Here is a 16,805-nt window from a genome sequence, read left to right as displayed (position 1 = left end):
ATTTCATTCTGCATGAAAGTACACATCAATTGATATATAACATGGTGGCACTATTCAAAAATTCTAAGATTTAAAAAAATTTGGTGAGTAGTGGTGTCACCTCCCTGTGTGCATCACCCAGTGTGGCCTGCATCCCCCTAGCGACATCACTGTGAGGGCAGCGTTAAGTTACTTGGAAATTACAAATTCTCATTTGAGAGGAAATGTGGTGGAATAGGAGAGGAGAATGCATTCTTAGGTGGATGCTGTCTTTTAAAATGTATTATGGAAAAATGAAGACAAATGAAATACATCACCAATTTATATAATGCACAATGAAAAAAGGGCTCAATCCACTAGATAGGGATCTTGCATAAACGTTACTGAAATGAATGGAAGCCAGACAAGAGCACAGCATTGTAGTATGGCTTCCATTCATTTCAGTGGAGCCTAGGCAGGAAAGTCTTCTGGTTCATTGACCTCCAAAGCAACCAGGGGGGAAAGTGGTCTTCTGGGTCTTCTCAGACCCATGCCAGCTATGTAGCTGCCATGTCTGTGGAGGGAAAAGGAACAGGGTAGCCTTGGAAAATGGTGATACAATTAGGGTTGAAGGTTGAGATGGGGACCCTCCCCCCCTTTTCTGTTCTTTGGTACTGAGCCCAATATACAGTCAGCAACACACTCCTTTGTGTCTGGACTGGCATGTCAGTGAACTTTCCATGCCCTCCTTGGATGAAGGAGGTGAAAATCTGGAAATGCTAAGTGAAGAAGGATTTTTTCCCCTCTACTCCAAATCAATCCCGTAGTATCTTTTCTACCAAAAAGAGGGGGCAGTCCTCCTGTTTTTGGTACACATGCTTGCATAACATTTAGCTTGAGTGTATGAAGTAGGAAAGTTATTTACATGTATCCGTGTGCGAGGTATGACAGTAATTTTAACTACATTTAACTACATCACTGCCTGGAAAATTTACATGGAATAGATATTTGTAAGAAAAGAACATTGCTGTCCTGTTGCTGAGAACCAATCAAGAGCTGGGAAAACCTGGTAAAACAAAGAAAGATGAGGAACCTATCCTATATATATTTTTGCTGGTTGTCTCTTGGAGTAGGGATAAACTTGTTATACTAAGGAAGAGCAAGGATTCGGACAGTACTGGAGTTCTTAAAGACTCCTTGCTTCATATGACATTGTAAGTGCTTCTAAATTCCAAAGATTTACAATTACGTGACATCTCAGACGAAAGGTTCAACACCAACTGAAGCTGGGTTATTGTAATTTCTGGCTGCTTTGCATTGTCTACTGAATTTTGTTTTGGAGCCAACTGTCTTGTTTGACTAGTGGTTCATGACCCACCAGCCAGGAAAGCACTTGCCCCTGCCCCTTTAAGGGGCAGGGGGGAAGGCAGCAATGCAGTCCCTAGGACCATGCTGCTGCTTGGGGGAGGGGTTTTTAAAACTTTCCAAAGGGAGTGCTGGCCTCCTGGGGTGAGGGGAGGCCTGCAGATGCCTCTGCAGGACTCTCCAAGCCTCTAAAACTGTAAAAAAAAAAAAAAAAAAAAAGATGATCAAAAACTATTTCAACTGAAAATGGGAAGTGGTTTTTGATTGCATTTTTTTAAAATTGCTTTGGAAGCTAGAAGCCTGCACCTCTAGGAGGCCAGCACTCCCTTAGGTAAGTTAAAAAAAAAATAAAACCTCCTCCCAGCAGTAGTGCAATCCTGTCATAGCCCTGCAACCACACACATTTAAGGTGCTCCCAACTTCCTTGTAGGAGTTTGGGAAGTACTGTGTTAGACTATTGTGAGTCGTTTCATCAAGAGCAATGCTGCCTTAAGTGCTGTGTATTTTCTTTAAGGCTAAGGGCTTAAATGAAAATGAGTAGATATGCATTCGCCTTAGGGGAACACAGGATAAGATTACATGACTATACAAGATCTATAAATTCTAGAGCAGGGGTGCTCACACTTTTTTGGCTCGAGAGCTACTTTGAAACCCAGCAAGGCCCGGAGATCTACCAGAGTTTTTTTTACAATGTTCGCACCATCATAACATATAACATTTATGTGTACAATGTATGTTGGTGTACCTTGAGCCCCACTGAGTATAACAGGACTTACTCCTGACTAGACATGCCTAGGATTAGGCTGTGAGGCTGCAATCCTAGCCACACTTACCTGGGAGTAAGCCCCATTGAGTACAATGGGCCTTACTCCCGGCGTTTCCTCCCAGAGGCACCTGAAAGGGGGGGGGTCGGCACTCCGCGATCTACTCATTTTGCCTCGCGATCTACCAGTAGATCACGATCCACCTATTGAGCACCCCTGTTCTAGAGTAAGATCTCATGTTAGCAGAAAGAATATAAATTTTGTACAATGTTTTTCTCCTCCATCCTTTTGACAATGTCAAATAAATGTGTTAGGAATCCAGAGGAATCACTTTTTCGCATTCAGACCCATTTGATAACAGTGATCCAACCAATAAGTATTGATTCAGTAATAATCCACTCTAGCAACTATGGATTTAACAATCAAATAACTGTCTAGGCATTACTATTTTCAACAGCAAAGCTGAAACTATTTACAGAAATGGTCTAGGCATTGAGGTTTTATGCTGTGTTTTAGGCCCTTGCATTATGTGCTGCATTTATATGGGCTTTTGTGTGTTCTTATGCTTTTTACAGCTTGTAAATAGCTTTGAGCTTTTTAAACTGAAACATTCTCAATAAAATTTGTAAAATAAATAAATAAATATTGTAAGCAGGAAGTTATACAAAGTAGCCATGACAGACAGCAGGAAAGTACTTGTGACTCCCAGTTTTGCTAACCTACATCCTATTCCTAACTGGACTTTCTGCCAGTAGAACGCATGGTCCCCCGAAGATGGGCCACTCTGGTGGCACATGAGACCACCGGCGCACATGGCTGGCATGTTAGAATTGGACTGCTAGTCATTTTAGCTAGTCATCAAATCACCTCAAAACAGATATGCACAAGCTTGAGGTCTTCCAAATGCAATGCTTGAGACAGATGCTGGGTGTCTCTCTTCATGATCACCATCTTAACAAGACAATTTGGATAAGGTGCAGTCATCAACCATCAGTCAAAGAAAAAATCCAAAAATGCAGACTGCAATCGTTTGGCCACATCTGCAGAATGAACACCAACTGGCTGCCACACAAGTTCCTCTGGTGACAGCAACCTCCCTACTGGAAGGTTCAATGAGCAGCTCCAAAGAAAACGTGGCTCCAACACATTGAGGAAGATCTAAGGACCTAAGGAACCAGCAATTGACCACTGATGAGGCTAGAAATAGGCCAACAGTCCCAAAGAACCGAAAGTGTGTCATGACACAGCAGCACCACGGCAGCATGTAGCAGCACCTTCAGTAGTGTATTGGTTGAGAGGACAACCTGCTCCCAAAATGCCAGCTAAGGACAGAAGAAGAAGAAGAAGAAGAAGAAGAAGAAGCAGCAGCAGCAGCAGCAGCAGCAGCAGCAACTTGGATAACTTGAATACTGAACAAAATTTTATTGATATAAAAAAGGGTCTCTACAACAAATCTGAAATGTTAGGCTCATGAAAAATGGCCTAGAATATCAGTTTTAACTGTAGCCTTCTGTCAAATCTTGCAATAGAGAAGGGAAAAAAATCCAGGATGAAGAACATTCATTGACTCTAGACCCATTTCTACTTCCCCTCTTCATGAACTCAGTGAATATGTGGAAGGGGAGCAGGTCTGTGCCTGCCAATGCTGCTCCCTTATTTTCTTAGGTTTGGGTGAAGGTGTGCAAGGGAGCCAAAGTGGGAACAGCTCCCCTTGAAGCCCTCTACTCAATGTGCAAAGATAAGAGGTGTGGTTGATGCAGGTTAACTTGCTTCTCCCTTCACAAATTCAGTGACTGCATGGGGCAAAGGCATTTATTTAGGAGTCCATATATCACTCTTCAAAATGTTTTTGTGAGGGAGGGTGACAGTAAAAATACACTAAACGTAATCACACTAAAAATATATACTAAAATACACTAAAAATACTTTTTAAAAAATGCAATCTGTAACAACACAATAATGAAAAACAGCACAACATAGCATCAAAATACATAGCTAAAAGTCTTGAAATAAATAAAACTTGATTTTAAAAGCCTTGGGAAATAAAAAAAAAATGTGTTTGGCACTAAGAAGATAACAAATGAACCTTCCTGGGGAGAGAATTCCACTGCTAGAGCAGCAGCACCAAGAAGGCTCTCTCAGCTATGATTCTGGGAGCACGATCAGGAGAACATCCAAACATTATCTTAGTCCTATGGGTACCCAAGTCCCAAGGTTTTGAAGGTAAGTACCAGCACTCTGAATTGTGCTAGAAAATGGACTGCAGGCCAGTGCACTTCTTTAAGCACTGAAGTGTTGTGTTCCCAGCTATGAGAAGGCAATCTAGTAGATGGATTTTGAACTAACTGCAATTTCCAGGCTGTCTTCAAAGGCAGAAGAAATTTTAGTCAATCCTTGAGACTACCTCAGCATGGATAACTGTGCTGGTACACCAGCCTCAGCTGGTGGCACTTGGGTTTCTGATTACAAAACTGGATCCGGAAGTACCCCCGCATTATGCATATGATCTGAATAGCTGAACAGCATCACTTTAAACAAAGCACCTACCCACAGAACCTCCAACTTGTGAAGATTGAGCTTCAATGTACTGACTCACATCCAGCCCATTATTGAGTCCAGGCACTGATTCAGCACTGCGATTCCCTCACTTTACTCAGATGAAAAGTAAATATAATCAGCCTACTGATAATACCTCACCTTAAACCTCCAGGTAAACTTTCCTAGTGGCTTGGCTTCATGTAGATTTTCAAAGCAGGTGGCTAAGATGGAGACTTGCAGAGCCCTATAAGAGCCATGAAGTCAAGCAGTAATCCTCCCTCCCAGTATCATCCAGTATTACCAGTAAGAGCAGAACTGCCAAAACACCACGTTTCCAACACCCAACTCAGCAGACCTGAGACAGTCCTGAAACCAAATTGAAATGGGTCCCAATATTTGACCTCATGCAAGAGAATCTGGAGTTGTAAAGCCCCCATCCTCTCAAGTGCCCAAGAAAGGAACCGGTTGATAATTCTTATAATTCTAATATACTGTACTGTAAAAGGCCTGGCCTTTTGTTCTTGCCTGGTCCACAGAGCAGTATCTTTTGCTTGCGTGTTGAGCTCCAGGCTTCAGCTTCTATAACTTTCAGTTCAAGTCACAGACATCAGGCTCTGGATAATTCCCTCTTGCCCCCTCTCCAGGTATTCATTTCTTTTATTTATTTAATGTATTTATATCCTGCCTCCCTCCCCAAAGGGACCCAAGGTGGCTTAAAACATAAATAAAAGAGTACAAAAACATAAACACAATGTAGACAGGTACATGTATACAAGTTTGTCTGTCTTGCATATCGGAATTTCAGGTTGCCCTGTTGAGAAATCCTGATCTTTTACCGATACAAGCACATGAGAACCTTTTGCTTTGTCAGAGGTGGTTGCTTAGAAATAGCCTCATAGCAGACAAAATCAAGATGCGCCAATTCTCCTGTGTAAATGAGTGCATCACATTCAGACTTGTTGAAATTCTGCACAGTGTAAATTAATTCAGGCAGAGTAAGACTAAAGTTTTGTGGTGAGAGGACAAAATAAATACCTGAATTTTGAGTTCATATACTTCTTTCTTCAGCCGAGCTGGATTTTTAATAACAGAAATAGCTCCAGTTGTGTTATTTATTTCAAATGATCCGTCACTTCCTGTCACAAAACAGACACATACATATGTTATACCTAAGGGCATTTCCATTTTGCTAAAAAAGAAAAGCCACGGTCCAGATGTAGTTGGGGATAACAAATGCTGGCTCTGAATGGGAACGTACAGCCCATGTCCATCAAAAGGTATAACTAGCCAGTTCAATGGGGCCTGGATACACATCCCAGTATGCACAGGAAGCTGCTTATGTTAAATAGATCTCCCTTGCTAGATCAGAATAAATGACTGCAATAAACATCTTAACACATTATTTGCTCCACAGCTAACAAATTGACCAACTTTGGGGCTATCTGCAGCCAGAATGGACCCTCTTAGACAGGACTGGCACCAGGTTGCTGGAGGCCCTGGCGCAACATTTTGTTCTTGGTCTTCCATAGTGCCCCACACCTAGCCCCTGATGACACACTGGACACTTCTACTGACACTAAGGGTTCAAGGCCTGCTTCTAACACTGAGGTGCATTGTGATGAGACTCCACTATATCCTCATCCAGCCTTTGCTCTCATCTCAAAGATAACTGTATGCAACCCTGTGTCAATCCTCCATGTGGCTCTACTGGCACGGGGAAGGATCATGCCCTAATGGTTAAATCCAGGTGCAACTGAGAAATAACCATATGCAACCTGAAATAAAGTCTGTGAGAGAGAGAGAGAGAGAGAGAGAGAGAGAGTGTGTGTCATTGTCCTCCACCCCTCCTTTACAGTCTCCCCAATGCCCAGCACCCATCTTTTGAATGCCAAATGACTTGGATGTGTGACACATAAGTTAAAATTGAAAATGAACACTTTTGTTCTAATTAGCAGATTATAATTTTGTCCTCCAACAGTGAGAACAATTCTCACACAGCTCAGAGAGGTGAGAAGTTTAACATTAACAGATTCGTTTTCCTGCACATGTTTCTGGGGGGGAAAAAATGCTAACACACCTCTTCAGATATCTTGGGCATTAAAAGCTCAACTGCATTTGAGCATCAACTTCTAAAAATCAACAACTCAAGAAGCAAAAGGGTCAGGCTCGCCTAGTACATTTGCCTTGGTCTTAGAGGTAGGTAGTTTCTTGAACCAGCTTGCTTAAGTTGTGTTTCAGGAAACCAAAGAGCCGATTAGACCAGTGGTTCTCAAACTGTGGGTCGTGATCCTATTTTTGATGGGTCACGAAACGGACAGGGCAGATTAGGCTATGTGCATCAGGGTTAAACAAGCTGCTACTGGGGGGAGAGCACTGCTACCATTATAGCCAAAACCCTTGGCATTTATAAACTGGGCAGCAGCCTAGGGTCTCTAAAAAGTTTACAAACCACTATACTAGACCAATACAGTGGGCTGCATTAGGCTCAATGGGCTGCAACTTACAGGCCATTCCTAGAAAAATAATTACAATTCACTTTGTTCACTGAGCACATTCTTCTCCCACCACAGGCAGGAAAGAAGATGCAGAAGGACAGACGGGATGACTTCATCTGTTATACAACTAAGGGCCCAATCCTGTCCAATTTTCCAGTGCTGGTGCTGCTGTGCCTATGGGGTGTGCACTGCTTCCTGTATTTGGGGATGCAGTCAAAGAGGCCTCCTTAAGATATGGGAACATTTGTTCCTCTACCGCAGGGCTGCATTACAGCTGCACTGGTGCTGGGAAGTTGGATAGGATTGGGCCTACCTGAAGGGCTAAAGACAATATACAGCACAAAAACACCTCCCATCAGTAAATGCAATGACCAAAGAGATATGGTTTCTACTTCTTATATCGTACATGATTTTCCTAGTGCAGTTAGGGGCATATGCCAGCAGAATCATATGTCCACACACATATCAGTAGCTGGAGGAGGAATCACATGAGCAAACTGGCATTGTACATAAAATTCCTGGTTCACTCTACCAACCAGATATAATTCCAAGGTAGCTAGACATTTACTGGCCCAGTCTCAATGTGATCTTCTTCTTGATCCCCTGCTGTGAGAATTGAGGGTGCAAAGTCAGAAAATATTTCATCTGAGTGGCCTTGCTGCTAGTGCCAGGCCATTAGTGCACACATTTGTGCTGTCTCAATGCACATCTGTGTATTAGCACATCACATGGGAAATGATGGTTTCTTTTCAAGTGCACACTTGCGTGCTAAGAAAGCCATGCATTGTGAGAACAAACATGAAGCTCCACATAAAATGCAGCCCCCATTTGATGAATGCGTGTGGGTCTCCTGGACATTGTGCTGGCAAACTAGCCCCCCCCCCAGTAGAGAATGAGCATCTCTCCCCATCACTGGATACCATCTCATCCCAGGCCACCTTTTAGACAGTACAGCATCTAGTGACACTACCCTTGGTGGGGAGGCTGAGTGCTCTTTGTTCCCCTTCTTCCTCCTCCTCTTCCTCACTTCTCCCAAACAGAGGAGTCTGGGCAAAAAATGGGTTAAGCCTTGTTTGTAACCAGAAGTCCAGGAAAGTCCATTAAAGTATTATTCTCTCTCTGTTTCCTTCTTTTTAATTTGGCTTCAATACCCATTTTTAAAACTGTCCAATAATGTTCTAGTTTGCTAATATCTGCAATAACTGCTACTTCGTTAGAGGGCATTAGACTTCACATTGAACACATATTGACTCATGTGAAGGGTCATTATCAAGATTCATAGGCCCAAAAAGTAAATCTTGACTACAATGAAAATGAAGTCAACAGCAGTTTCAAGTGTTCATACATCATGAAACCGCCTAATTGCTTGGAGGAAATTGGTAATTCAGAGCATGGTCCATTGTGTGCTTTCTATAACAATGTGCTTTTTGAAAGATTAGCTGCTGCTTAAAATATAAACTAATTTTTTTTAATTAAAAGCCTTCCAATAATTTCACTAGCTGATACACAGGTACTGTCATGTGAAACAGAGATGTTACAAAACGTTTGAGGAAAAATAGGTATGGGGTTACTCGCCTTTAAAACTGAGGCGGTGAGAGGATAATCCAGAAAATGACATCTCTGTAATCTCTGTTCCAATAGAAAACTGCTAAACAGTAGTAAATGATTCTCTTCTATGTATGATTTTTATTGTATTATACATTTTTATTGCTATTGTATGTTAGTAGTTTTAAATAATGTTGTAAGTCACCTTACGAGTACAAGTACATAAAGATACAAGATGTACATGTTTTCCAACAAAAAAACAAATCTCTATTCAGTGAAATATAAATAATCTAACTTCCCAATCCAATCCCCCATCTGCACTGGCATACTTGGAGGGGTCAAGGGGGGGCAAAAACACGGAGGCACCACAATTGAGGGGTACGGCCGCTGCCTTCTTCTCCCTGCCTGGGGGCCTTTAGAAGGCCGGAGGAGACTGTGCATGGCCTCTATGGTCCTCTGAAAGCCTGCCGAGGTCTCCAGAGGGCCTTCCAGTTTTTGAGGAAAAACCAAAAGTTTTCCGCCCTGGCCTAAAAAGGCCTTCTAAGGACCTTAAAATGTCATTTTAAGGCTCTCCAGAGGCCTCAGAATGCCTTCAGGAGGTCACAGGAGGCCATGCACGGTCGCCTCCGGTCAGAAGGCCCCTGGTGGGGAGGGAATAACAGTCAGCTTGTGGGAGGGGCAATTTCTGTGGTCCTGGCACTCAGTGGCACAGGGGCCAGGATTGCCACTGCAATGCCAGAACTTGCATTCCAGCAGCACAGTGTGGTTTGTGATATCACGAAATATGATGCGCTGGTGCATGCTGCCAGGGCATAGTGAGTGGTGCTGGCTCTGCATCAGTAGCTTGTCTGGCTCCCCCAGTACCAGTAAATTGGCACAGGGGGTGGGTAGGGAGGGCTAGTAATAAGGCTGAGTGTGGGAGGAGTGGGCAAGGAACAGGGCCGCTGGGAGGCAAGTTGGGGCGGATAGGGGGTGGTTCTTGGTGGAAAAAATGCTGCCAATATCCTATGATCCCCTCTCAGCCTTGACACTTCCCCTTGGGTCCCCCTTGGATCCACTCACACTTGCACCAGCCAAGGAGCTGGCACAGATCCCAGCAGGCTCATAGGGCAACAGGCGACTTACCTGCAAACAAGGGAACAAGAGTTCCCTTACTTCAAGGAGGCCTCCTGATCGCCCCTCCCCACCAAGGGCACGGATGCACCAGTGCAAGTGGCGGGGGATAATGGTAGGGCATAAAACAGACATCCCTTTGCTGATAAGAGATATCCCACAAAATTCTGCAGAGGTCGGTGTGGAGTCTGGCATTGCTGTTGTCAGACTACGTAAATTTAGTCCTGAAACCATCTGTTAATTCAGTGTCAGATATGGCTTTGTTATTCCTTTAGGATTTCACCAATCCAGTCTACTTACCATTTATAAGACTGTAATGAATGTCGTTAGGTTTTCCGCGGTCTCCATCAATTGCAACAACTGTTATTACCTCAGAACCCTGGGGAGAGAGAGAGAGAGAGAGAGAGAGAAAGAGAGAGAGAAAAAAATTATGTATAGAAAGTAAAGTGAAGTAAAAATGCTTCAATATATTCATCCAAGTCAACCTAACCCAGCACCTCCCGCCCATGTGGCAGGCAACAAGGGGTAAAATGGAACATTAGTGGAAAGAACAAAGAGATAAACACTTGCTAGCCTTGTCAAGCACAGGCTCATTGTGAAGCAATTTATTTAATCGGCTAGTTTCAAGATGCCAAGAATACCTACATTTTGTAATTTATTCCTTTGTGATTTACAAGAGAGTGCCACTTTTTGACAGGGTTACCAAATTTCAGGGATGGGGGAGTCAAGCACAGTTTGATTTGACTCAAGTCACGAATCTCCACCCCTCACGACTCAACTCAAAAACACGTCCTAACTGGCGGACTTTCTGAGTCTCCCAGAGTGGTTCCACGTCTCAAAAAGACTTGAGTCACGAGTCTTTTTGATACACATGTCAGGCGCGGCTTCGCAGACAAAAACACGGAGCTGCTGCTGGGGTGTGTGCGTCTGAGTTTTCTTTAAACACTCCCCTGATGTCCCCATCCCATCTGTAAACAAGGTGGGAGGGGGTGGGACAGATGTATGAGAGCGGGGACAGAAGCAGTAAGAGGGAGGAGAGTCACGTGCGGCAGCCGGGAGGCTTACCAGTATGATCCAATCCTTTGGAGCTCTACTCAGAAGTAGTTCCAGTTGTGCCAGTTGTAATGAGGCTTCCTCTTTCCAAGTAACAATGGAGCCCACAGGAGCCATGAGGTTGGAAAGCGTGATTGCTACGAACCGCCCCTCCCACCCGGCTTCCCTGCCTCCTCCTCCTCCCTGAGCTTCTCCAGCCAATTCTAAAGCAAGAACCCCATTGGTAAAAAGTCAGGTTCCTTCCCTGAGGAGCCTATAGTCTAGATACTGACATGAGGGAAATGGCAGAAGGAGGAAAGGGAGATAAAGGCAGGAATATACAGAGCAAGTATAAGCAGTTGATTCAGTTATATGTAGCGGAAGATCAAACTAGATGTGACCCTATCACTGGCACTTCTGTGAGTTTCTTTTCTTTTTAAGTTAAATAGTGCATTGCAGGAAGAGTGATACAATAGTACCTAACCCTGATGGTAGGCAAGGAGGCCTTAGTACCCTGCCCCACCACAGTTCTAATCCCACTGCAGCACCTTATTTTTACATGCTTTTTTTTGGTAAATTGCACTTTAATGGTTAAAAAAAATCTTCAGATGTTTTCAATGGAAGCTTTTTTTCCAATTAAACAAGGTATTGGGAGGGACACAATCAGGCTTGCAGCAGGCCCAAAGTGCTTCACTTGTTCCCCTTTCCCCAACCTCTGCTGTGGTTCTGGACTGTTTTGTCTAATCTGTCTGGTGCCTGCATGAGTACTAGAAAAGATGTATTTTTTTTTTCCAAAGCAAGCTGCCATCATGTGCATCTTTATGGGGGAGTAAAACATCCAGATAAAACATCCAGCTGCAGGAGTGTTTGGCTTTTACAGCAAAAACATAACCAAAAGTCTTGTAGCACCTTGAAGATTGATCCATTTATTTCAACATCAATGGACTACAATCCACTTCATCAGATGCTTGAAGTGAAATTCTCAGTGGGTGTACACACACACACACACACACACACACACACACACGGGCATAGGAAAACTGAAAAAAAATGTACATGGTAAGCAGGGCCAACCTTAGGAGTTGTGGGGCCCAATGCAAAACATTTTTGCAGACCCCCCTCTCCTGTAACCCCCCCATTCACCAGGATGGATGGCAACAGCAAGGCACTCAGCAGTGGCATCACCGCCAACTGCTTCTAGGGGGGATTTCAAGCCCATCGGACCCAGGGGCAGGAGGGATTGCCATCGAACAACACTCCTCTGCTCACAGCACTCTCCTCACAATGTCTCGGTATGGAAGATAGCTGCAGCTGCGGACAGTGTGGGGCCCCTCCAGGCGCAGGGCCCAAATGGGTCAAATTGCTCGAAGGCTGCCCCTGACAGTGAGTAAACATGCACAGAAATGCACTGTCAAAATTTTAACTTCCAGAAACCTGATTTGGGGAGCTGAGCCTCACAGAACACCAGTTACAAAAAGTTTAACAGGCAAGAGTATGGACAAACTTTCCCAGGAGAGGATCTAGATTTTCCCAGGAGAGAATCTAGAAAATAGGGTCTATACCTAGTAACTAGGGACAGTTGGAATGCATTATCTGATACCATTGTAAACAAGAGATAATGTTAAAGCACTGAACAGGGTCAGCCTGCTAATGAGCCTCAGGATTCAGGGGCGCAGCTGGGCAGAGTGAGCACTACCTCCCTGGCATCCCACACCCTAGCCCTGGCAAAACTGTCAAAATCTAACAGCTCCTCCTCCTCCTCTTGCTACTCCATCCTCCCTCCCTCTTCAGCAACCACTGCTTCCCCAGCTGCCCCCTTCATGGCACTAGGGACCAGAAGGAAGAAGTGGTCCTATAGCCACGGTCCTCCATTTCAGCCAAGCTCCCACCTTCACAAGGCAGAATGGGAGGGAGGAGGAGCTGTTTGTTGCAACCAAAGGGGGGAGGAGCCCGGGGATTGGGTCTTAGTGGAGAGGGGTGCCAGTCTGCCTGCCGCTGTCATTGCCATGGCAATCACAAAGCATATTGTAAAAGAGGAAACACGCACATGGCAGCAAAACAAATGTTAAAAGGTTCAGTCCCCCTGGATTTTAGAGGCAAAGCAAAAGAGGAAGAGTAGATGGGTGGCATCACATCTCTAGACTCAGGGGCTGTTACCCAACCCAAGTGTATACAAGCATTCTCTACCACTTCTAGAACCTAAACATTTGTTCTTCCTCTTACACTGTACTTTGAGGTGGAGTGAGGTTAAGATCAGAGGCTGTGGGAAAGAGATCCTGATGCCATCAGGTTTGTGGCAGCATTAAGGCCTGGGATTAGGAGGGTAGGGGAAAGTCTGCAATCTGTATCTACAGGCTTACCTCAAGAACATGATAGACTGGGCTAGCTTGGAGATGCACCAGAGGTCACACATTATTTCTCTTTTAAAATACTTCATTTAAGAAAAGGTATCATCTAGGAAGCATTTAGGCAGAGCTCACAAGTTAGCACAAACTATTCTATTTCTGCTTAGACCCAAAACAGAGCTCTGGAGGATAAGATTGCTGTCACCATATCTATGACACCATAGATAAAGGTGACACCATAGATAAACCCTGCTAACTGGTTAAGAGGCACCTTTTCATGTGGGTGCTCCTCTTTTATTTAGCAGGGGGAGAGTAACTGGCCCTCCCCCCCCAGCAGTGTCTTTTCTAGTGGCTGTCTGCTAGTGTTGCATCTTTTTAGATTGTGAGCCCTATTGGGACAGGCCATTAGAGCCATTAGTTATTTGATCGTTTCTGTAAATCGTTTTGTGAACTTTTTGTTGAAAAGCAGTATATAAATGTTGTTGTTGTTAACAACAGCAACTGGATTTACAGATGCTTTTCAGCTCCGTTGGAAGCATTCTTCTTTTTCTATTCTTCGAGAACATAGAAGCAAATGCAGGAGTCCCTGCTATCTTTTTTCCCATCCCCTGGGACAGATACGAGAGCTGCTATAAATGCACACAGAGAAATCCAGGATTTTAGCATAGCTGTGATTGGGTATCAATACCCCTCACATTCTCCTCCAGTAACAGCAAAGATGGGAGCTCGTGCTGTTGCTAATTCAGGCCTTATTTCATCTTTTAAAACTTTGTTTTCTTTATCCAGTTTTTCAAATTGCAATTGCAGTGCAGTGCTAGTACAGCCCATCCTGCCCATATTGCAGGCAGGAGAGCCTATGGCTAGAGACTGTAGCTTATAACAATGCTGCAATGCGATAGATTGCTAATATTGAAAATATTAATAGGGCAGAGGCTGGCGTGATTTTTCCAGCCAAAAATTACGCTCACTGCATATCTTTCAAGTTGCAGCAAAAGTCAGTTGACTGAATTGTCTCCTCATACTCTTTCCCTAGGCCAAATTCAGCACTCAGTTGCATGAGTTAGTCTTAAGTTCCAAGAAACAGCATGCAGACATAATGTGTTTTAAAATGTTTAATAAAAATAATAATAAAGCACATTAAAAAAATGAAATAATACTTGAATTGGAAGAAGTATGACACCCTGTCTTTGCTCCTGGAGCAAGGAAGAGGGGAGATGCTGGATTTCCCCATTGTATTATATGGGCTCAGTCCTTTCCTCCCCTCCCTTTCCTAAAAATGTTAAAATTTTGACTAAAAATGTTACTTCTGGTTTTCAGAGAAAACAATTGACAAGGCACACCATTCTAATGATAGGGGGGCTTCTGGTTTTTGGAGAAAGCCAAAAGCCCCCCCCCCATTGGCAGCATGAGGTACCTTGTCAATTGTCAAGGTACATCTGATGGTGTACCTTGACAATTTTAGTGCCTTGTCAGTGTGCCATGAGATGAAAAAGGCTGAAAATTGCTGCTCCATAGAATGGCTTCCCAAGGCATTTGCCCCTCCCCCACCCCAGGTACATTAGTGTGTGTAACCCCTTCCTTTGGGAATATTATTACTTACATTTGTATCATGCTTTTCAGTGTTCAGGCAACCAAAGTTACCAACAGATAAAATGTTTACTTGTCATTTTATCAAGGGTGGCAGTAGCTGTTCATTTTTTTCTTTTTACCTTCTTTCCATCACTCCTTTATCAACAGTGGTGGCTTTGGCTACGTTCCCAGCTTTTTTCTTTTTGTTTTGTAGTGCACCTGCACACAGCAGCAGGTTTATCAGCAGTTGAAGCACAGATTACTTTCTTGTTGGCCAGCTCCTGCTGCTTGCCATATTTTTTTTTCCCCCCTTTACAATGCACCAGGAAAGTACCTTACAGGGACCCTATAGGGTCAATTCTGTATGGTTTCTAGAGGGGAAAAAAAAATGGCAACCAGCAGGAACCAACTGCCAAGAAAGTTACTAGCCTTTCAAGTGCTGGTAAAATTGCTGCTGCCTGCAAAGCCATTAAAAAAAGTAATTGTAATAATTAGATTTATATCCCACCTTTCGATAAATTCTTCAAGGCAACAATCACAACCAAAGAAATGCATTACTGCCCAGCTTATTTATTGCTTCCCCACAATGAGAAGGAGAGGCGCACAAAGGCCTGTGACTTGTACCATGTTGAGAGTTTCCTCCAGAATGTATCTAGTGTGTAGGACTCTTATTTCACATGCACCACCTGTTCTGCAATCATTTGGAAAGACTCAGAAACAATTTGCAAGATACAAAGAGCATTGTTAGAGGAAACCCATGACGGTGATGTAGTAAGAAACAAAGTCAAAAAGGGTTAGTGCTGAATAAGTACCCCCCCCCCCATTCGCAATGTAAAGGAACACAAACAAGGTGTAAAAACAATGCTAAGCCTGGAAAGTGCATTTTAATATGTGGAGGTTCCTACAAGATCGAGCTAGGAAAGATGTGAGTATTTCCATCATTATAATGTGATAATATTTTTGGTTATGGGGCTTAGAGTGAAGGTAATTAATGCTTAACTAACCTTGATTTCCACAGTGGATTCCATAAAATACCCCACATAATAATTACGGGGATTTCCAGCTCATTGGTTAATAGCAACACAAGGTAAATTATTATGTTTCACAACTTTATAGTGCCTTTTATGGCTAAGGATTACAAAGTGCAGGAAAAACACCTCCAGTATTCCCAGAAATCATTCTTCCCTGCCTCCTGACTGAGCAGTGAATTGTGGCACCATGACAGGGAAAGAGCTACGAAACAGAACCGAATGGGGAGGAGGATGCCTCAGTAAAGATGAGCTGAAAAAGCAAGCTGTAAACATGAGCTGAAAAGCTGCCACTGAGCTAAAGCAGGAGCTGGCTTCACCTCTGGATAATTTTACATCCATTTGGAGTCCTGCAAGCTAAACCAGGATTAACCAAATCTCACATGCTGCAGGTTGAACGCAGACCTGAAGAGGTTAGCAGCCCTGCTGCGGGATATACTACATTGTGCAGTGGGATTAGGACATTATGCATGGCTGGCCCTACCATTTGGTAGAGGAAGATGGTTTTGAAAAACATGTGCATAGAATCAGGCTGCAGTCTTAGCTCCTGTATTGTATATGAGCATTATAACATGTGAAAAGTCACAGGCTTCCAACAATATTTCTGTTTGAGTCACTTTGGATTTCTGCTATGTGTTCCTTCCACTCGTACACCCCATATTTCTAATGCCTATTCCTCCCTTTTTGGCATCTTTTGTTTCTTCCTTTCTTTGACATATCTCCTCCTACCACATTTCCGAAATACTCAGCATGAATGCCGCATAATTATACAGGTGCAGCCTATTTATCAACAGATTTTTTTATCTGCGGATTTGTCTCAACAAGTCGAATGGGGTGGGAGGAACTGAAAGTCACACATGCTTTTGCCTCCTTTGCCCTTGGCTGGCATCTCACTCCCTTTCCAGGCAGCCCAAAACACTGCAAAAAGGCTCTGCCTCACCCAGGCAGGGAAATAGCCCTGGAGCCATGGATGAGGTTCCCCTTGTGAAGGAACAGTAAGACTCCTGGAGCCCCTGAGCCAGCTGAGGCTGAAGAGGGGAAGGGGGGGGCAGA

The 16,805-nt window shown here is 43.7% G+C and overlaps 1 protein-coding gene across 1 annotated transcript in view; it reads right to left on the bottom strand.

Annotated features, from left to right (window-relative positions):
- Positions 1–16,805, bottom strand: part of CDHR1 (cadherin related family member 1) — an 87,285-nt gene that overhangs the window by 35,827 nt on the left and 34,653 nt on the right. Inside the window, exons 9-10 of the mRNA XM_066622178.1 lie at positions 10,079–10,157; positions 5,661–5,761 (exon numbers count right to left, since the gene is read on the bottom strand). Coding sequence (XP_066478275.1) covers positions 5,661–5,761; positions 10,079–10,157 — 180 coding nt within the window. The remainder of the gene's footprint in view (positions 1–5,660; positions 5,762–10,078; positions 10,158–16,805) is intronic.

The sequence above is a fragment of the Tiliqua scincoides genome, chromosome 3 (assembly GCF_035046505.1).
Source record: "Tiliqua scincoides isolate rTilSci1 chromosome 3, rTilSci1.hap2, whole genome shotgun sequence".
Taxonomy (NCBI): Eukaryota; Metazoa; Chordata; class Lepidosauria; order Squamata; family Scincidae; genus Tiliqua; species Tiliqua scincoides.
Note: the sequence above shows the minus strand (reverse complement) of the source record. Positions and strands in the feature narration are given on the sequence as shown.